The 22,142-nt window shown below is 47.3% G+C and overlaps 1 protein-coding gene across 2 annotated transcripts in view; it reads right to left on the bottom strand.

The window, feature by feature from the left end:
* Positions 1-5,185: 5,185 nt before the first annotated feature.
* ahdc1 (AT hook, DNA binding motif, containing 1) overlaps positions 5,186-22,142 on the bottom strand; it is a 27,634-nt gene continuing 10,677 nt past the window's right edge. The window contains exons 1-5 of one of the 2 annotated variants that reach the window (XM_070547545.1): positions 15,460-15,622; positions 13,490-14,754; positions 11,678-13,392; positions 8,173-9,886; positions 5,186-5,322 (exon numbers count right to left, since the gene is read on the bottom strand). In XM_070547545.1, coding sequence (XP_070403646.1) covers positions 8,179-9,886; positions 11,678-13,392; positions 13,490-14,659 — 4,593 coding nt within the window. In that variant the 5' untranslated portion in view covers positions 14,660-14,754; positions 15,460-15,622 and the 3' untranslated portion in view covers positions 5,186-5,322; positions 8,173-8,178. Of the gene's footprint in view, positions 5,323-8,172; positions 9,887-11,677; positions 13,393-13,489; positions 14,755-15,459; positions 15,623-22,142 lie in introns of those variants that run through there. The other variant, XM_070547546.1, reaches the window with a different exon arrangement.

Genomic DNA, 22,142 nt, shown 5'->3' with positions numbered 1-22,142 from the left:
CACTAGAATAAGTCTGAGAGAGTTTAGCCTTGGGCAGATAAAGAGAGAGCGAGAGAAAAGAAAAGGGAGAAGGAAAGACAGAGGGGAGCCAGAAGGGAGGCAAGAGGGAGAGAGGTTTGGAGATAAAAGAGGGTGCAGACAGACAGGCAGGCAGACAGACAGGCAGACCTACACAGAAACATACAGGCTGAGGATGAAGACACATTGCAACCGCAGGGCACGGACATAAAAGACAGAACAGCTGTCATCCTTCTCTGATCTGGGGTCAGTGCAGTGCTCGGCCCTTTGCCCTCACCTGTTCTGTCATGCAGGTAATAATTTAAAACGCTCACCTGTATGAGGACTTCACAGCAGGAAATATGTCAATTTGAATCATGCACTCTGTGATGTTGACATCTATAAAATTACATAAAAATTCACATTGAAAGTAATGAAAATCAGCCCCCCACTCAAAAAAAAAACATTTTTATGTCTTTTTCTGTGAAAAATAAACAATCTAATACATCAAGTCATTTATATAGTAAATTCCTCAATAACTCTTTTGCAGTCACAATAAATTCATCTAATATTTTATTTTGATTCTTACCTGCATACTTAACTGTCTTAATTGAGTTTTAATGCATACGTTACTAATATTCTGTTTTTATAGCTCAGTTACTTAAAACTTTGTTATATCTTTCATCATTTTTGTAAGAAAGGTTAAAAGTTTGATTAGCAGCTGTTAAATATGTGATTTAACACTTAAAATAAATTCATTCATAAACTTTAGGAGGTTCTGCACCGACCTGGCGCTCGTGCAGCTCGTTCTCATCCGCTCGCGCGCCGCCCCACGTGTCCCCACCTACCGAACTCCTCTGCCTCTGGTCGCCGGGGCTAAGGTCCAAGTCGGCCCGAGCTCCGGTCCGGTTCGATGCTGATGATGGAGGACAAGAACTCCTCGGGAGTCTCCTCTACTCCCGCCTGGGAGCGCGTGGCTGTAGGAAGCAGCGTGCTGATGACGAGGAGCAGCTGGAGCGCGAGGAGGAGTTGGAGTGGAGGCCCGTAACTCTGGAGCGGAGGGACAAAGCTGCAGGTCCCGCAATCCTCCACAAGTCCCAGCTGAGTCCTCCCCCCGCTGACCCCCCAGGTGCGCCCTCTTCACACAAAAACGCTGTTTAAGTTATTCTATAAGTAAATAATAACCTAAATCTTTAAAATATCTTTGTTTCGTTTTACACATGATCACAAACTCGCGCCTATTATTTACATATTTACAACCTTTTTCTTTTTAAGCAGAAACATAGAAAGTTAAGCTAATTTATTTACCATAAACACATAAACATATTTGTTTAAAGCCAAATGGCCTTTTATAAAGTAATAATATAACTAAAAAGATTGAAGTCACAAGAGCTCCTGAATCTACAAAAAATTCCATAAAGATCTTAATTTTTTTTCTTTTTATTCGAATTCAATTTCCTAAAATAAAACAAAACTCTTCAAAGACAGACCATAAAAGCCGATCTAAGATAAGTGGTGTAGCTTTAGGCTTATGACTGAAGCTCTAGATCTTTCCCTAATTTGACTTTAATGTCTTACAGAAATGTATAAATGGGTCTACCACGCTTCTAGACGTGTGATTTTATCTTCTAAACATGTATAAAAGGTTAATTTAGGGATTTTTTTTTGTGTTTAACGTTCTTTACTTTGCTCTAAGCTTTTGTTAATTAGCTTTTGCACTTCTGGAGAAACACTTTTGTTGGAATTTTCTCACAAATCATGGTCATCGTAAACCCATGGACGTAACTTTGAGGAAGTACAGGGGGACGTGTCCATCCTCTGGTCCTTTCTACGTTTTGTTGTTGGATACAGCTTGGCTTTCTCCTGTCTGTGGGGTAAATTTACAATTCTTTTACCCAGTTTAGCCAAGAATCTAGGCCTTTAGTTTGCTGAAGCAAAATGATCGTCTAACTTTGCTCCATTCAAACCAAATCAGGTGCTGGGCCAGTCACAGCTCTGTCTGTTTGGTGGGCGGGTTGTTGGTTCTTCTTCAACACTATGGTGGACTGCCTCATGCCTGACATCCTTAGTGGTCCAATCACAGTGCTCTGTTTGGCAAGCCAATCACAGCAGGTGGGCGAGATGTTACGGCAACTGAGCAAAACTACGATGAAGATGGCTCCAATGCGGTCCAATCACAGCGCTTTATTGGTTTGGTGGGCCAATCACAGCACTAGTTGTGGGCGGGATGTTACTGATTAATCAAACATGGCAACAGGTCATTTAAAATGCATCCACATTGGACTTTTTAGACTTGGGCTTTTCTTTGAGTCAAGAGCAGATAAAGGTACTTAAAGAGCAAGTCACCCCCAAATCAACATTTTTTTCTGATAAACTTTATAAATGCGTGTCTAATCGTGCTGCAGACACGTGTCGTCAGTAGTTAAGCACTTTAGTGCATTTGAGTTAAAATTTAAATTTTCTGCCTAAAACTGTCAGTGTTGTGCCGTTGTCGGGTAAAAACTCTGCACTGCAGTTGAATTTAAATCTGCCATCGCTATTGGCTAAGAGGTACCCCAGAACGTTAGCTGGTACTGTATGATGTCACAGTGTCATTGTGAGCCTGTGTGTGTGTGTATTTGTTAGCGGCTCCGCCCTCTCGGTCTGCTAGGCAACAGCATTTGTTGCATTTTTCAAACAGGAAGTGGGAGTGGAGTAATACTCTGGTAGGGGGTGACTTGCTCTTTAAGTTTACTTAGAAACAATGTCTATTTGCATCTTCTTTGACCGAGTATGGTGGACTGCCTCACTGACTGACATCCACAATGATAAATGCATCACGTTGTTTGTTGTCCAATATGTGACAGGGTGAGCATCCTGTCACAGCGTCCCGATTGATCATGCGCCCTGGCTACTTGGCTAAGGGGATGTCCCTTTAGCTGACTGGTAAGCGCGCATGACTCTCACTCGGGAGTCTGGGGATCGAATCCCGCCCGGGCCCTCGTTTCTCCACCTTGCCACAAACAGCATGTGGAGACAGTGTGAAAGACAACCATAGATCCCGTCTCACGACTGAGAGCCATCAGTGCACCGTGGCCAGACTATAAGATTCACATGTATAGGATGGCTTGTCAGGCTAACATCACCACCCTTGATGCTAATGCTCTGACATCACGTGTGTGATCCGTGCTTACTCTCCTTTTCTTGTTTTTACTGCTTCTATGTAGAAGACCACAGGCAAAGGACGATAAAGAGGACGGTTCTTGCCCACCACCTACCATTTCCACTTCTAAAGAATGATTTTTAAAGAAAGATGCTGAGAATTTGGGGAACTACTGCCCCCTACAGGCTTGGCATGCCTAATTGCCGAATTACAATGCACTTGATTGTTTTTGCTGAGAACGAGGAGTTCTTTCTCCTAGATGGGTGGTCGTGGTCTTTGGTCCTACGATCACTCACCTACGCGTGTGCATCTGCTGGATGTTAAATTTGAGGTTAAGATGATAATTAATAGAATATTTCTGTTGTGTCGTCCACCTGCAGATGTGCTTTTGCATCGGCTATACCCCCCCCCCCCCCCCATCTGGCTGTCATGTTGTGGTGTTGACAGAGCACCCCCCCCACACACACACACACACACACCTGCCATACAGTGGAATGTCGCAGCAAACACGTTTCCTCTGGACATGTCTGAGTCTATTTGATCAGCTTGTTGACAAACTGAACACAATCTGCAGCCCGTAAACTTCCTCCATCTGCTTTTGTTCCCAGAGTCGATCTGCAACCATCACGAGCTGCAGATCCTCGGTACGAGCTCCCCTCGCCGAGAACGGGGAGGGCTCTTTCCCTTCCCCCCCTTTTCCTTTTATGGATGAGAAACGTTGAACCTGGATTTAGTGTTTTAAATATATTTTCCGAAAACCTCTTCTACTCCCCCTTTTCTGACTTCCTCAGTCTGGCTTCTTTCTTTTCTCTCCATCGGTCTCATCATCATTCATTCCTCTCCTCCCCTCGTTTTTCACTCCCTGTCGAATCGTGTCCTTGATTGAACTCGCTCGCTCGCAGTTAGCCTCGGCCAAAACTAATACTCACTACTTCCTCTCTCTCTCTCTCTCTCATTTGCGTTCAAGAGGCTTGAATGACACAAACAAATTTACCAATGGCAAGAACATAATGTGTATTTAAATATTTTGCACCTCAGATACGTACATGATATGTAACAGACAGATATACAATTCTTTTCTCTTTTTTTTAAGTCATCACAAAAACCACCAAACAACACAAGACCACAGAAAAAGAAGGGAGAGAGTGAAAGAAAGAAAGAATGAGGCCCCGCCAAGACTTTGTCGTCTCGAGAGCTTCACTCCTTTTGACCCCACAGGCACACACACACACACACACAAATATGCACACACACTCACAAATACATGCATCACTGCAGTCAGTCACGCAAACGCACCCTCCGTCTCTCACTCACACACAGAAAACAAGAGTCTCTTTGGGGCTGTGGTGTAATTTCGATGTCTCTCTCCCTTGTAGTTAAAACAGCAAAAACACAGGATGTTGAGTCTCCAAGCTGCAGTCCTCCACCCCCCCTTGTCGGAGCACAGAAAGCACGGCAGAGCGCTGATGACGGGCCTCCAGAGCAAAAGGAGGCCCCCCCCCCCATGGCTCAGAGCTGAAGTCATATGTACAGATGCTGGTATCTGAAGAGCAGGAACCGATTCAGTCCACTTTTCTCTTAATGGGACACAAACACGAGAAGTGCACAGAGTGGGACATTTGCGAGGCTTGAGGGGGGCACTGGTGGCTCAGATTAGGGAGGCGGGGAGGGGCACAAGACGAGTGGCGGCTGGTTTAGCGTCAGAGCTGGGGGAGACAACAGAGAAGGAGGAACGAAAGCGAGAGGAAGCAGCTGTTTGTTTACACTGCAGACGTAGAGGACAGAAATGGAAAGGCTTGGTGAGATACTGCATGTGTCACAGAGGGACTCAGAGAGACCAGGAGATAGGCTCGTCTCTGTCCATGAGCGTCCATCGGCTCCTCTGGGCCGTTCCCTCGGTTCCAGCGCGGAGTGCTCGTGTACGACTTCTGTGTGATTATGGTTAGGTAGTGATGTAATCTGTGCATGCGTTTCTGTGTGTGTGTGTGTGTGTGTGTGTGTAGGCTGTGTATGTGTGCACATGCTTTAGTTTGAGGGTTGATCTTGATTGTCAGTGCTGGAGAATTAAAGCTTTCCTGTCCAAAAGCTGGCAGCTAAATTCTCACCCTTCCTTTCAGTCTCACAAGAAGAAGTCCCCTTAAAAAATTTGTTTGCAAATGTGTAAAAGCTCGGCTCGAGTGCGCCTAGAAAAGACAAACACAGAGGGAAATAAAATAAGAAAAGAAAAATGGTATTAGACATTTTAATTGATTCTGAGAATCTAAGAAAACTTTCCTAACTGTGGTTGTATCTCTGTGGGTTTACAGCTAGAATTAAAGCACATTTTATTGTGAAATAAGACAAAATAGGGTTTAATTCATTGCTGTGGTCTGTAAAATTTATTCAGGCTACTTTATAAACGCCAGGTTAAAGCACAGACTCAGATTTATGCACATCAAGATATGAAGAGAAAATAGAAATTAATATTCTGTTTTTGGAGATTAAAGGGGTTCTAGAATTCTAAACCAGGGCAGCTTGGGGTGACAAAAGCACGAAACCAACAAGTCTCTGTCGTCTCTGACCTGCTTTCCTGTGTAAATTACTAATGTCGTAACGGCCACAGAGAAGCCGTGGCAGAGTAGTGCCTGTCTGATGATCGGAGGGTTGTGGGATTGAGTCCCACTCAGTCTGTCACTGCTGTTGTGTCATTGGGCAAAACACTTAACCCACTTCGCCTGCTGATGGTGGTCAGAGGGACCGGCGGCGCCAGTGTTCGGCAGCCTTACTTCTGTCAGTGCACCCCAGGGCAGCTGTGGCTGTGATGTAGCTCATCATCAATGTGTGTGTGAATGAGTAAATGACTGATTGTATTGTAAAGGACTTTAGGCAGTTGTAGAACTCTAGAAGGCAACAATGTTGGTGGCAGTAATGCTAACCTTGAAACACAGCCACCCTGAGCTACTGGTAATGCTAGCCTGAGCTACCACAAGTGCTAGCCTGAGCTACTACAAGTGCTAGCCTGAGCTACTGCAAATGCTAGCCTGAGCTACCACAAGTGCTAACCTAAGCTACCGTGCTAATGCTAGCCTGAGCTACAGCAAATGCTAGCCTGAGAAACTACTAATGCTAGCCTGAGCAACTACTAATGCTAGCCTGAGCTACTACAAATGCTAGCCTGAGCTACAGCAAATGCTAGCCTGAGCAACTACTAATGCTAGCCTGAGCAACTACTAATGCTAGCCTGAGCAACTACTAATGCTAGCCTGAGCTACAGCAAATGCTAGCCTGAGCTACAGCAAATGCTAGCCTGAGCTACTACAAGTGCTAGCCTAAGCTACAGCAAATGCTAGCCTGATCAACTACTAATGCTAGCCTGAGCTACTACAAGTGCTAGCCTGAGCTACTGCAAATGCTAGCCTGAGCAACCATAAGTGCTAGCCTAAGCTACTGCTAATGCTAGCCCAGGATCCTGCAAACACTTGCCTGAGCTACTGCCAAGGCTAGCCCAAAGCTGCTACTCGCATCCTTGTTGGACAAGAGGAAAACAACAAAGAGGAATGTCCGAGCTCATATATCGTTCCAGGGCGTACTGGGAATATTCAGACTTTGAATAAATGCCGAGTAGATCCATAGCTTACCTACTCAGTTATCCAGATACTATAAACAGCTGCTTTCAGCAGCAGAGGCATTGGGGTAAATTAGCCAATCAGCATGCAACTGATTTAATATTCATGTTTTTGCCAAATGGGTGGAGTGAACCAGCCTTGTCATTGTTGGGCTTAATTATGGGGTTGTTTTTGACCATTTATCAGTGCTCCTGTGCTCAAACAACAGTTTAGAGTTGCAAACTAAAGATTTGTTCTAGAACACCTTTAATTATAACTGAAAACTCCTTTTGAAGCTTTCTTTATCATTTAGTGTGCATTCTACCTTTCATCCAGCGAGATCAACTGAAACAAGATTAGTTCGTTTTCATTTCTCGTTTGCACATCGAGTTTGTTTATTACTTTTGCTGCATTAAGTTGAACACTTGTCCTCAAACTCTACAGAATTTATCCGTCTGGATCTGTTTTCTGCACCATCACACCCCTTTCAAGTGTTTTACAGGATACTTTATGTACTTTTAAGGTCTTTCTGGTGCAGATTGATCTCAGAGTTGTTTGTTCAAAGGTCCCTGTTCAAGAACTTTTCTCACTTTTTAAGATGTTTTGAGGGAAAAGTCTAATCCAGGCCATCGTTTCCTCTTGATGTTTAAGAACGGGCCTCACCTCGTGGCGAACCCTCTGTACTCACTTCCTCTCTAGTAGATTTGAATAATGAAATTTCTGATTCTTGAAGGGTTTTTAAGGTTTTTAAGCTGTTTTTTTCTCCCTTAAACATAGAAAGAACCCTGCGATCAAGTGTATATCCAGGCCTTTTGATGTATCCAACCTCACCGAAGGGTTCCTTTCTTGTCTGATTGCACCAAACTGTTGGATTTGTTCTGGTTTTGCAAACTGTTTCTCTTGCATCAAGAGCTACTTTGATCACATGTTGTGCGTTCGCAGCAACAACCATCTAATGCAAACGCTTCAAACATACATTTTTTTTATTCGTCCTGAAACAGCCTGTATTTGTCCATCAAATAGATTTTAACACTTTAATGTCGTTTAAGATGCAGGAAAAGGATATTCTACATTTAACGACGCTATAGTTCCTGAATTTATGTCTAATTTTGACAATAATTTGCACAGATTAAAGATTAAAGACTGCATGAAAACAGTGTGTGTGTGTGTGTGTGTGAGGCAGCGCTCCACAAGCAGCCTCAGCTGTTTACTGGAGAAAACTATGACATGGTGTTCAAATAAATCTCTTTATAGTCTCTTTAATATGTTGAATAAAACAGATTTATATCACTGGATGTTATTTTTTTATGATATCATACTATCTTTGATCAGCAATACACATTTACTCCAGTTTCTGTAGCACAGAGTCGCTTTGAAGCTATTCTTCTCAAGTTTAATAGAAGTTCTTCTAGAAATGTCTGCCAGGGTCTGATTGCTCAATAAACTGACCTGCAGTTACAGGCTGGTGACGCTGAAGCTCTCGTCATTGGCTGGATCCAGGAGCTGGCACAGCACCCCGCCGCCTTGAGAAGCCTGGGAGGGGTAGCGGTGTCCCATCCCCTGGTAGGATTGCTGGGTTAGGGAGTAGCCACTAGTGTCCTCCTGGTGAGGCGAGGAGTCCAGAGGGGGTTTGGGGTAAGGGGAGAGAGGCAGAGGACCCTGTCGGAGGCCCGTGCTCATGGCGTGAAGGGTCAGATCCCGCTTGAGGGGGGTCATGGCAGAGGGTGGGCTGCGCTCCTCGTATAGTGCCGGTGTGGAGTGCAGGCCGGGACTGAGGGTGGCGTGTGAGAGGGAGGGGAGGTGTGTGCTGTTGGAGTGAGGGAGGAGGTTGCTCTGAAGGTGTGACGGCGTGCTGGCGTGTGAGCTCAGGTTTGCGTGCGGCTGTGTGCCGTGATGTTGTACGTCGTGAGCAGGCAGGTGCGTGTTTGCGGTTTGGTTCGAGAGCGGATTGGCGTGCGCGTTTCTGTGCGGACTAGCGTGAGAGTTGCTGTGGCCGTGCACGGCGGCGTTTGAGTGGGAGTGCGGGCTGGGGCTGCCGCTGTGCGACGTCTGTCCGTACCAAAAGGGAGACCCGCAGTAGCTGGGGGAGTCGTACTGCAAAAACTGGGAGTCTTTTGTTGGGGGTCGGTGAGAGGGACTGAGCGCCGTGCCGCAGTGGGGAGTTAGACGAGGTGAGGGGGAGCAGGACGGTGAGAAGGTCCGGGTGGGGAGAAGGTGGTAGGACTGGGGAGGAGGAGGTGTAGGCTTGGGAGGGTAAGGGGGAGATGACACACTGGGGGAGAGGGAGGAGGAGGACTCACCAGGGTATAAGGCTGGATATCTCTCTTCAGAGGAAGGTGTGGAGGGGTGGGCTGAATAAGGGGAGGGGTACTCACAGGTGTCCTGAAGGTAGCTTGGAGGAGGTGCTGGATTAGGAGTGGCCAGGGGGGAGAGGCTGCTACTGTCTCCGCTGTAATAATCCAGCCCCTCCTGGAACAACCCAGACCCTTCAGGACCTCCAGCCGTCAACAATGGTCCCCCTACTGACGTAGAGGCTGCTTTGCCTCTGCCTTTGGACCCCGATGGACGCTCTCTCTGACAGGGGGAAAGGCCTCCTCTACCTCCTCTGGAACCCCTGCCTCGTCCTCCAGCCCCTCCCCGCTTAGGTCCACCTGTAGGCGTTGGGGATGGACTAGACGGGGAGTCAGAGTGTAAGGCAGAGCCCCCTTCTTTTTCTAACTGGGGCTCGGTCCGTTTTCTGCGACCACGACCAGGTTTGCTGGTTCCTCCTCCTTGGATTAGAACATTCTGGCTCCAGTTGTACGACGGCCCTGAGGCACTCTCATGCCAGTCCATCATCAGTTTCTCCAGGCTGGACAGACTTGACTGGCCTGCTCCTCCTCCTCCTCCTCCTCCTCCTCCTCCTGGTCCTGGGACAGGCCCAGCCTCGTTCTGTTTGTATGTTCCAGCTGTGGAGCTGGGCCCGCTACCGGGGGCGCTAGAACCAAGATGCGACGAGTCCGAAGATGATTCTGATAGACTTTCAGCAAAGGGATGCCGCTTGGCCTTCTGGGGGGTGTAGTTTGATATATCCAAGATGTCTTTGGACTCGTTGGAGCCATATTCACCGTATCCATGATACTGAGACCCAAAGCCGTCAGATGACCAACCGCCATAGGCTTGTCTGGAAAAACATGCACATGAACGCAGATATTATGCAACAAGTAGCGCACGAGACATTAGGAAATTATGTAAAACAGGTGAAGAAATAGAAACACTTCACTTTCGATTCTGAATGAACTATTTTAAGCTGAAGTCTGTGGACCCGGTTTCTTTCCGTGCTACGAGGGAATTTGAAAGAAAACCAACTCTCCTCCAGCGAGTAAAGGCAGACAAACACACAGCTGTTCTGAGTATAACTGGTGTACGAAAACATGGAAGTAAAACATGTTTATCTTGAAAAAATGTGAATATATGACGCAGTTTAATGACGTAATCAACTGTCAGTCTATGGAAGGATCTTGAATCTTTGTTCACTCTTTAGTTCAACACATCTGCAGTGGTCTCTAGTGAAAATGAATGCTTTGTGAATCAATCTCTGTGGGGGAAAAAAAGCTCTGGCGCTCTTGGACCAGAAGTGAGCTAGATCAGAGCTGAGCTTCAGACGGCAGGATTAGGCATCTTATTTCCTGATATTTGGACATCTCACCTCTGACTGGCTAACAGCAACATGACCACCACTGACTCTGCTTGCTCTGCAACGTTGATGTTTAATCTCCACAAATAACACAAGCCTGGAGGAGTTCTGCTGTGTGGTGGAATCAGTCTGAGTTTTTCAGGCAGGCTGAACATGAAAATAGTCTCCTACATCTATCTCCCGCATCAGCTTCTGGTAGAAAACAGACAATGAAAAGCTCCGTTCAGAAAATCCTGACAGATCTACACCACACTGTCACTTAACATTCACGGCCTCACCCGACTCACCCATCTTGACTTGCGACTTGTTAGTTTAGCGTCCAGGAAACAGTAGAGAATGTCTGGGTTAGTAGAAGCTAACTGTTAGCATTAGCAACTCCACCACACAGCAAAACTCCTCCAAGCTTGTGTTATTTGTGGAGATTAAACATCAACGTTGTTAAGCTTGGTTTATGCTTGACGCATTCACTTTCCGCGCGGTGATGCGGCTCGCGGATGGAACGCGCTTCACAACTCGCAGCGTTTATGGTTCGTGCGGCTCGTCTCTGCGGTGAGCCAATATTCTCCCAAACTGTAGGGGGCAGCATGGAGCTCTACGGCATGCATCCAACACTACACCATAGTAGAAGTAGAAATGACTGTTTACAACATGGCATTCCAGCATTTTTAACAGCGTCCTCGTCTTTTCCGACAGTGCGAGCTATTTCTCTCCAAGAATTATTAACAACATGTTGATCACGGTGATCTCTGAGAGCTGAATCATACAAATGTCTGTATTTACGAACCTCTGCCATACTAGTTCTTGCCGGTCCGCCATGTTTTGCCGCGTCCGTCCGTCCGCGTGGTTAGAAATTTTCCTAGGTGCGCGTTGCGGAAATTGTGAGCCGTGCGGAGACGCGGTGGAGGGGCGTGGTTGTTAAAATGACGCAACTTTTCCGCGCGGAGCCGTGCGGACCTCGTGGACGCGTCAAGCATAAACCAACCTTAAGCGGAACAGAGTTAGCGGTAGAGTCGTGTTGCTGTTAGCTAATCAGTGGCATGATGTCCAAATATCAGGGAATGAGACTCCAAAGCTTGCCGTGTTCAGCTCAACTCCTGAAAAAGGCGCACTGGAGCTTTGTTTCTCTCAAGTACGACTTAAAATACATTTATTTCTGCTAGAGACCCCAGCTAAATGTATTAAGAACACGAGTAAATGATCATTTTAATTAGTAATTTGCCTTTTTCCAACAAAATCGTGTTGCCTTGAGAGCAAAAGTTGAACAGCAAACTCATTTACCTGCAGCTCCACTGATTGGAGTTGTACTGCCTGAACCCTTCTGGGACAGACGAGCTGAAGGTGCTACTTTTGATATAACCTCCACTGGGTGATGTGGGTCCTGATGACTCCCCCCTCACCATGGAGGGATGTCCTCCTGCAGGATATCCGCTAAAGCCTCTTTTGGCTGCTGCCTGGTAGCTAGTAAAGCCCATTGGACCAACAGGTGTGCTTTTACCCCCGCCGTGAGTGGACCCAAAGGAATAACTGCAGTCTGATGACCTCTGTGAAACAGCAGGAGAAGAGCAGGAGTAGCCAGAGGAGTAGTGACCATAAGAGGATGGATGGGGAGAACTAGGAGAGTGTGAGAGAGAAGGAGGAGTGGATTTAGGATAGGTAGAAGTAGTGGGGGATGTTTGGGCCAGGCTGCTGCCGTAGCCGCCGTACGGTGGTCTCGATGAGGAGCAGTGAGCCTGCGCAGAGGCCTCCAGCCCCGCGCCTGCTCCTTTGGGGCTCCACTTGGGGAATGGAGGAGACCAACTGTGACCGGCGGCGGAGCTGGTTGGGTCATACCCGGGAGTAGATGAAGCTTTGCGGCTGTCGGACTGCGAGGAGGAAACGTCCAATAAGTCTGAGGAGTTATCGGAATCGAGCAGGGACCGAAAATAGCCGGCAAAAAGACCTTGTGAGTCCTCGCTGGTCGACCCTTTATTTCCTCCCGGGGTCCCGTAGGCACCTCCCCGTCCAATCTCGCAACTGGAAAAGCCCCCCCTCGAAGACCCATACTGCTGATACCCAGTCAGACCTTTCCCTTTATCCACAACCCCCTCCTCCCCCCAGCCACCGGCCCCGTTGGGCCACTCGTCCCCCACCAACATCCCACCCCCTTTAAATACACCGTTTTTCCTTGAACGTCTCTTTCTGACTACTTTCTCACCCCCAGGATCTGTTCCCACCATCCCCCCTCCCCTGCCCACCCCTCCGCCCACACCCTTTCGCCTTTTCCGGGGTAATCCGTGCTGAGACAGGAGGTTCAGTTTCTGCTTTTTTCCGATAGATTCAAAGAAGTCACTGAAAGTGCTCTTATTGCACGCGCTGCCCGTCACGCCCCCCGCTGCTCCTCCACCTCTGCCAAGCCCCCCTCCTCTGCCACCTCTGGGGCGCCTAAACCCGGTGAGCCTGTGAAGCAGGGTGGATATTCCAGGGTTTTCCAAGGACGTTTGAAAGCTTTCTGGCTCACTAGGTGTCCAGCAGCGAGGAGGGGAGCAGCGGCCGGTGGCAGGGGGCTGCCGGTTTAAAAAGGCCAGTTTGGAGAGAACGTCTCCATATTCTGTTTTCACATCATTGGTATCATTAACATAAGATGGATATGGGCATGGGAGTTTAGTCCGACGTCGTCTCCGAGGCTTCTTGGGCTGTTCCTCAGAAACACCAACAGTCCCGGCAGTCAGAGGCTCAGCCTGTATTCCCGGTAAAGGCTGTTTAGGCGGTCGTCCCCGCCTGCGTTTGAGAATCACAGGTAGCTCCCCAGGAGGGAACATCACCATCACGCTCTTTCCGTTGTTCTTCATTCGGAGAAGGGCGGTCGGTTCCCGGATCGCCTCGGTGCCCTCCAGACTGCCGTCGTTGTTTTTTTCTGTCGCTGTGACCGTCTCCAAATTAGAAATCTTGTAGCTCTTCTGTCGGCGGCTGAGGCTGACAGGAATGCGAGGCACCTTAACCACAATCTTCCTCACCTGCCAGGTAAAAATAGAAGAGCTTGTGACTGGGCATTGGTGAAACACCCTTTTATACACAGTAAAAACAAGAATGGCATGCTGTTATTGAACTTACACCAATGTAACGCCCTCGTCTGCTGTTATTGGGGGGGCACACACTCAACTCCGCAGCAGCCTCCTCCTTCATAGCCAGCAAAGGCGTAGATGCGAATGGGGGATGAGGGTTAGCGAGGTTTCGGAGGGCCTGGGCTGCCTGTCGCTGTTTCATTATGCTCTTCGGAGCTGCCTTGTGGACAGGTTTCAGTAACGGCCTACATCTGGACTTGGGTCCAGGTCTATGCCCGAGTCTGGGCACAGGTTTAGCTGGAGCTTTAGGGGCAGGTTTAGGTGCGGGTGGAGCTGCAGCCACATCTGTGTGGCTGGTTGGTGTGGGGACAACAGCCTCCACGGGTAAATGCTCAACTTTATCCCCAACTGCAACATTGTCCTCTTTAACCCTCCAGATCTTCTCCTCTAATATTTCCTCCCGCTCCTCTCCCCCCCTCTCCCTCCCCGCTCTTTTTTCTGCATCGTCCACGCTGCGTTGCAAGCGAGAGGATTTGCGCAGGTGACAGGGGAAGCGAGGGCGTCCAGAGCTACGGAGTGCATACTTCCTTTCTGTCTCCACGGGTAGAGGAAAAGAGGTTGTGTTTGGGTTTGAACCGGTAGGGACGGGACAACTGGTCGGTTTTTCCTCGGCTGTCAGGACTGGCTCCGTCAGCTGATTGGTAGGGACAGGATGATTGCCAAGTGCAAAAGACAAGGACTGAGGCGATGTTGGGTCCATGACCTCTGGTGCAAGAGTTTTGGAGAGCTCTGGGTCTGTTAAACCGGTGTGAGCATTAACGTCCACGTGCCCACAATTATCCACATGTGAAAAAGCCTTTCCATGCACATCTGGGTCCATATGTGTTTGCATGTTTAGAAGCGTCTCTGCAAACGTTTGCGCCTCAGCTGTCATACGGGTCTTGGGGAGCTTCTGCCGGTAGCTGTTGCACCCCAGCCTTCCCTGTAGATGGACACCGTTGGCCAGGGCAGATGGAGAGGTGAGCAGGATGCAGTCAGAGGTCAATAACGCCAGTCCATCATGAGCAGGACGCTGGAACCCACCTGGGAGTGTGAACTCCCCCGTCCATAACTCAGGTCCTTCTAGCCCCTCCACGCAGCCCGTCTCTGTTTGAATCTCACCGAAACCCGCTGGAGCCCCAGTCTGGCCTGAACAGAGACGACCCAACAAGCCGCTCATTCAGTGGACGGTGTTGCCGCTGGCAGGGCAGAAAGTGGAGGGATGCTTTCCGCTGCTTGTAAACGTTTTCCCCTCTTTAGTTCTTCTCTAAGAACCTGTAAAAGCAGAAGATTCAAGCAGCTGAGGGGAGGAATCAAAACAGCAATCACCATAACGTCAGCACCTTTAACTTTAACAAACAATTCTTAGTTATGCATAAAAATTGCAGCCACTATTGCAGAGTCAAATAAAACCGACAAATCTGTAGTTTTAACAAGCTAAAGGCATCGTTTTCAGGTACATTTGAACACTAATTGTTGCCCTAAATGTGCTGTGTATAGCTGAGATGTTTGTAACTCTTCTGTAAAATTAAACTTGTGTGAACATGTTGGAGGAAAGGTTTAAAGTGGCAGAACAGGAAACCTGAGCTGAAAATTTCCATCGGTTTTTCATGTCAAATGAGTCCTAATCATTTTATTTGGTGAAACTGGAAGACGACAAACGGCGTCCTGCAAACGAACCCAGATATTTATAATATTACAGCCTTTTATTACAAAAAAGTGTAAAAGTACTAAATGTAAATTACAGCTCAGTTTTTCTCCCAAGAATCTGATTATAGTTTTAAAACCTGTAACTTTAAACATTTCCAGAGCTGGTTGATAAACATAAAAATTGAACTTTTGCAGTGCAGACGGTATTGTACTTGTGTGATTGAGCCGTCAACACATCTGGCACCAAGCCACAAACGTTCTCCGTAATGCACCCTCTTCTATTAACGGTGCCACCCACAGACGAGCGTTACAGAATTAGATCCCATTTACCATTCATATGCTGCACGTCCGGTTGCTCTGACCAAACAGTTGTGGCACTGATTTTGATTCTGAGTTGAGCCTGACTCGGTCTGCCTGACTGGCTCTGTTCTGCAGGGGATCATTGGGTCATCAATACTGCAGTGGAGAGCTCACAGACTTCTCTCTCTTCCCTCTGCCTCTGTCTTTTGTCCATGGTTGCTACAGCGAGAGAAGGAAGGACACGAAGACAGACAGACAGATGGAGAAAGGGATAGAACGTGTAGTGAAGATGTGTGGAGAAGGGAGGAGCAGAAAGAAAAAGAGAATAGGAGATTAGTACATGATGTCGGAGCATGAATTGGGCCAGACTCGAATCAGTATTTTGGAGAGGGCTGCACCATCTCACACCAGACACAAATATTTTGGAGGATGACTTGCAGTATAAACTGTTTAAGTTGATTTTTAGCTTCATTTTTGTGTCTTTCCTTATGCAGATGCGCACATTGGGCTGTCCACCCTAATTCCCATACTACTGAATATAAATTTAAGCAACTTTGAATTATGTAAACGATAAAATGCATTCAGAACAAACAAATCTTACTATTTTACATAGAGCAGATGAGAATATTACATCAAAACGATGAGTATTGGATGAAACAAACAGCTGAGCAGAGATGAAAATCTCTCTGTCACAGATACAAAAATGCAAAGTTTCAGCCACCTTTTGGCAAAACCAGGCAAACGCCTCACAAAGCACCAGACTGTGGGATGCAACAGGAATAAAAATGTGTGAACCAGTGCTGCCACTAGGGGGAAGCAGAGAGGTGGAGAATCCAGAGGTGTTAAGAGGATGGAGATGAAGGTGACACAACGACAGGAATTATGGAGAGATAGTATGGACTCAGAAAAGATGAGAGGACAGAGAAGTGTTACGAAACCTGGACCACATGTGCCGGTTGTCACCGAGTGGCTGTGTCCCCGTAAATCCCAAAAACAAGAACAGCTGTGAGCAGATATGTGCCGTGCTGGCTCCCACACTATAGCACACAGGCCACATTCAACACAATTACGTCTATTGTCAGATCTCTCTGCCTCCGTTTCCAACATATGGCTCTGATTAGGAGGGAGACATGGAGCGAGAGAGAGAGAGAGAGAGAGAGAGAGAGAGAGAGAGAGAGAGAGAAGAAAGAAGTGCGAGTGAGAAACCTCAAACTGGGTGGGAATGTACGAAAAGACAGAAGTAAAGCGAGGAAAGATTGCAAATTGTCAGATTTTAGCTTTTAATTTTTGTCAAAATTAAGAAGCAAAAGTTGTGGAAGAGGAGGAGGAGGAGGAGGAGGAGGAGGAGGAGGAGGAGGAGGAGGAGGAGTGGGAGTGTTGTGGGGCTGCACACATGATGCGGAGCAACCTCGGTGTGTTCTGCTGCTCTGAGGAATGACACAACTGGGACAGACAAACATGGAGATGAACACTCTCACACACTCACACACACACTTACTTAAACCTCACCCATCCCCTCCCCCCCAGACTCCCCGACTTCTCTCCCGTTCTCACTTTCTCCTCCGCCTAATTAACAGCGCTCATTAATTATGGCTTCATCTGACCGGTTTGTGGAAGAAGGAGAGGAGCACATGCTTTAATTAAGCATTGCATCACATGTGCTCACACACACGCGTGTGCACACGCTGTCACTCCCTGACACATACCAACACACACATGCAAATGTGGCCCTGCAGCTTCATCCACCCACACACGATTTACACATAAAGACAGACACAACGTGCACACACACACACACACACACGTATGCACGATTGCACACGAAACAGAGACACACATGCAAAAGCCCCTCTTCTGTGCTCTGCAGGGGGCATTTTGACAGGGGTTTAGATGCGAGCCGATCAATCCCCACTATGGTTCATTGTTTAAGTAAACACTCCTGGCATCCGTCAGCCGCCGGTGCAACATAATCGTACGCGGCGTTTTGGTGAGTTTTACCGCGGATGGCTCTGGGGTTTTGGAGCACGCTGCGGCGTAGCGCGGCGTTGTCTCTGTGAAAACAGCCGACGGTGCGCGCCGCTCCCACATGATGATCTGTTGAATCCGCTTCACAGAAGAGAAGCGTCTCAAACGAACGCTGTTAGAACAGTTTTGACCTGCTACCACTTTCTTCAAAAAGTTTTCAGCGTTGTTGTGCAGAAATAACAGGAAAGCCAACAGCAACACAGAATGTGTGTGTGTGTGCGTGCGTGTGTGTGTTGAGAGAGAGAGAGAGACTACAGAACCTGCCAGCTTCGAGTTTGGGCAATTGTCCTGTTACACAGTCTGGAAGGCGCAACCACTCTGTGCATGGGAGTCGTACAGCATATCTATTCTCTTCCCATCTATCTCACTGCCACAAAGGCTTGCAGACTCCCAGGCCTGCCAGCAGAAACACTCGATGAGTGTGTGCGTGGCCGTGCACGCTCACGTGTGTGTGTGTGTGTTTGTGTCTGCCAGTGTGCAGACATAGGAGTGTGTTTTCCTGGGTGTGTTTGTAAAAGCACTCACTGAGCTCTAACGGGTGTGCAGTTGTTGCTAAGAGACAGGCAGCAGCACTGAAACAGCATGGGGGGGTGAGTGTTGGGGGGGGGGGGAAGAGAGGTGGTGAGGGGGAGGGGGGGGCTCCAACAAGAGGTTTAGACAGATAAGAAAAAGTGTGCACAGTGGGGGTGAAAGAAGAAAAGGGGTGAGGTGGAGGAAGTGGTCCAGAGGAGAGGAAGATGCAGGGAGGGGGAAGTGGGTCAAAAGGTCCTCGGAGACGGAGTGACACCGTGTGGAAACTCAGCCGGCATCCGAGCGACGTTCCTGCACATCAACTCAACTCTGATGCAACCTCAACCTGCAGCTCAGGCAGACTCAGCCAGCCGCTCCGCGACGGAGGCAGGAATCAGTCAGGAGGCGGAAAAACACCGAAAAGACAAAACAGCTCAGTGGAGATTCCGGTCTACCGGCCGTCTACCTTCTACTGGTCCAGGTCGCTCGGCGTCATCATAGAATCATGCAACAATAATCAACGTCACACCATAAGTAACTTTAATTAAATCCCAACTCTTCAGAAAAACGACTAAATGTTTTACGTGGTTTTAGTTTTTCTTCTGGATCTTCTAGAAATTATGTTTCCACCTTATTTTTAAAGCGCTGAAGATGTTTAATTAAAGGCTGTTTCACTGAGAGTCACCAGCAGTTACCTTATTATGCACCAGTAGATACATGTGCATGATTAGTTTTATCAATCAGAACCGATCTTTATTTATGGAGCATGCTTCAGACACTTGGGTAGAACACAGCAGACAAAAAGAATTAGCTTAAAAAACAACATTTGTTTAAAAGAATTAAGCAAAAATGGTTGAAAGTTGAGATTATGCATTTTCCTTAATGAGGAAACACCAGAGGCTCTTATTAAAACAGTTTTTAAGTCAATTAATAAAAACTGAGTGAAATAGAAAACTTTCTAACAACAAGTGTAGAATTTTCTATTAAATAGCGGCATAAACTAAATAAGACTCTGCTCACTTCAACCTGCGATGGAGGAGTTTATTGGTCAGCGTTCGGTCAGAGACCTTCATCAGGAATTGATGTATATGATACGACTCTCTGCAATGCTCAAAGTCAAACGATCTTCCAAAAGCAGACACCTTGTCTACTTTTAAGAATAGGCTTAAAACTTTTTTATTTGATAGGGCCTACGGTTAAAATCTGATGTTAGCCTAAATCTGGACAAGTGGGGGAGTAGAGGGAGGTGGAGTGTACAGTCGGTAAAGACGGCTCGCCCTTGCCCTGCCTCCAACGTGCCTCCATCTAAAAAGGCTAGGTTATCCAGAGTTATCTCTGTAGTTATGCTGCTATAGGCTTAGACTGCTGGAGGACACACTGACCACTTTTCACACTCGACTACTTTCTTCTACAATCTGCTCTTTAACTGTATTATTTTCTGCTATTTCAGCTGTTAACTTTATTTTCTCTCTAAGTGTTTTTCTCCCCAGAAGAAGCTACAACGATGTTCTGCTGAGTTGTGGTGGCCTCATGGAGGGGGCCATCGTCTAGCACACTGCTGCTAACCACTAAAACATTCTCCCTCTCCTGATAATAACTTTTTGCTTTCCTTGACGTTGGATGTGCTACTACTAGTTTACCCGTTTAATTATAGATCCACTAGGATAAATACAATAAAGTTTATCTCTCGCCAAATAGAATATTTACTAAGAAATCACAATGTAACCATAGACACATTGCTTGGTGTGTGTGTGTGTGTGTGTGTGTGTACTCAGTCTTCTCGATCCCCAGTGAGTCGTGGAAGATGGCTGTTTATACTGAGCCAGGATCCTCTGGAGGTTTCTTCCTGTTAAAAGGGAGTTTTCCTCTCCACTGTCACTAAATGCTTGCTCAGTATGAGGATTGCTGTAAAGACTCGGACACTAGTCAGTGACTCGATGCAACCTGCTGGGTTCCTTATATAGGAAACTTTTTACTGATTGACTTAATGAACTGACCTGTATTGTTATGTTTACTGCGTGAAGCACCTTGAGACGACTCGTTGTGATTTGGCGCTTTATAAATAAACTTGAATGGAATTGAATCCTTGTTGTTCTGTCGGAAGTGCTGCCACCTAGCAGTCGGATAAGGAAGTGCACCACACAAAAGAAATACGGTCGACTTTTGTGTAAATTCTCCAAATATTAAGTTGACACATCGATTCAGAATCCTAACACGAGACACGACGATATTTCAGCGTATTGATATTTTCTTGCATCTCTAATGAAGATACAGTTCTGTGCAAAAGTTTTTGGCAGGTGCGAAAACGCTGCAAACAAAGAATACTTTCAGTCATTTAAGTGATCGTTTATTTTTAATAAAATACAAAATGAAAGGTGAGTGACCCCAAACATCCAGCTAAGTCATTCAGAACTATCGTGAACATAAAGAAGAACAAGAAGTCCTGGAAGTGAAGGTGTGGCCCCCCACAGAGCCCTCATCTCAGCACCACGGAGTGTGTCCGGACTACATGAAGAGACAGAAGATCTGTGGTCATTTCTCCAGGAGCACCCTACCAGCCCAGTTCCTTCAACAACTGTGTGCACGTATGGCTAGATCTGACGCTGTTAAGGCATCTCATCTAGATCTCATCCACTGCTTTTTGAAAATAGATGATTCCATTTTTGAAATCATTTTTTGTTTACAGCATTTTTTCACACCTGCCTAGAACTTTTGCACAGTACTGTATGCATATAAACACAAAGTACATGTATTTTCATCCCTGCAAAGTCATTTGAAGATTTCCTGTTTTTAATCGTTCGAAACACAAAATTAATTTAAAGATAAACCGTGTTTTGTGCCTCCGTCTCCTCAGAGACGCGACCGGGACAGGTGGCTCCAGAGCGGGCCCCTGTTTGCGTTTCATTTCCATCTTTATTTCGATGACGGGGAGAAAAAACTTGTTGAACTTTACGAAGCGTAACAATCCCTGCAGAGTTTTAAAAACTTCCCTCATTAACAGAATCCGGGTTGCCTGAGATTCTGAGGCGAAGGGAGCAGAGGAAGTAGGAGCTGAGGCCGACCTGCCATCTCTCTCTCTCTCTCTCTCTCTCTCTCTCTCTCTCTCTCTCTCTCTCTCTCTCTCTCTCTCTCTCTCTCTCCTCTCCCTCTCCCTCTCCCTCTCCCTCTCCCTCTCCCTCTCTCTCTCTCTCTCTCTCTCTCTCTCTCTCTCTCTCTCTCTCTCTCTCTCTCTCTCTCTCTCTCTCTCTCCCCAAAGTCACACCACCACATTTACACAAGGACCCTCACCTCCCCCCTCCTCCCACACTCTCCTTCACCGTGACCTCTCCTCCTTCTCACCCACTCAGATCCCACCCACCCTGCTGCCCCCCCCCCCTCCCCAAGATAACTACCACCACCTCCCCAGCTGCAGGAAATACCTAATGATCTCCATCACCAGTGTAAGTGCTGCATCTCTTGCCAAAAGGCAGCGTGCACGCACGCACGCACACACACATTTAAACAAACAGAAACAAACAAAAAGGCAGACAGACGTTCAGACACACATCTAAACAGACTTCACACAGAGCAGATACAGTGGCAGCGCAGCCAAGGATGCACGCAGGGGACGGAAGAAGTCGCTGCAAACACCAGACAACACTAACACCCCCCCCCCCCCCCCCCGTTCATTAGACTCTCTCACTACAAGCCTGTCTCGCTCCGATTGTTTCACAGGAACCTACATGCTGAAGTTATTTTAAGACGACGAGGACAGTAATGCCCCTTGAATTCCTCCCTCACTGCTAGTTCTCATCTTTCTAGCATCCCCTCCGCTCCCTCCTTACCTCCCGCCTCTAGTTTCTCTCCCACAGCACGCACGCACACCCCCACTCCCCAAACACCAACCCCCTCCACCCCATCCCTCATCTTCAACTCAGCCTGACACTCTCCCTGCTCTTCCTCACTCTCCTGCAGGCGGTTTCCCGGCGTTGCTTATGGCCAGCCCTCCGTCAGGTCATGTGACCAATCAAGCCAGCTGGGAAGAGACGTGCGCACATGTGAACGGAGAAAAGGAAACGAAAAAACAAAACACAGCAGGAGCGAGGAAACACACACACACACACACACTTTAAACACTCGTTTCATTTTTTTATGTTCAGCACCATCTGAGCATGCAAACACAATAACTAAACTAAACT

The sequence above is a fragment of the Nothobranchius furzeri genome, chromosome 19, assembly GCF_043380555.1.
Source record: "Nothobranchius furzeri strain GRZ-AD chromosome 19, NfurGRZ-RIMD1, whole genome shotgun sequence".
Classification (NCBI taxonomy): Eukaryota; Metazoa; Chordata; class Actinopteri; order Cyprinodontiformes; family Nothobranchiidae; genus Nothobranchius; species Nothobranchius furzeri.
This window is presented reverse-complemented; position numbering and strand designations above follow the sequence as displayed.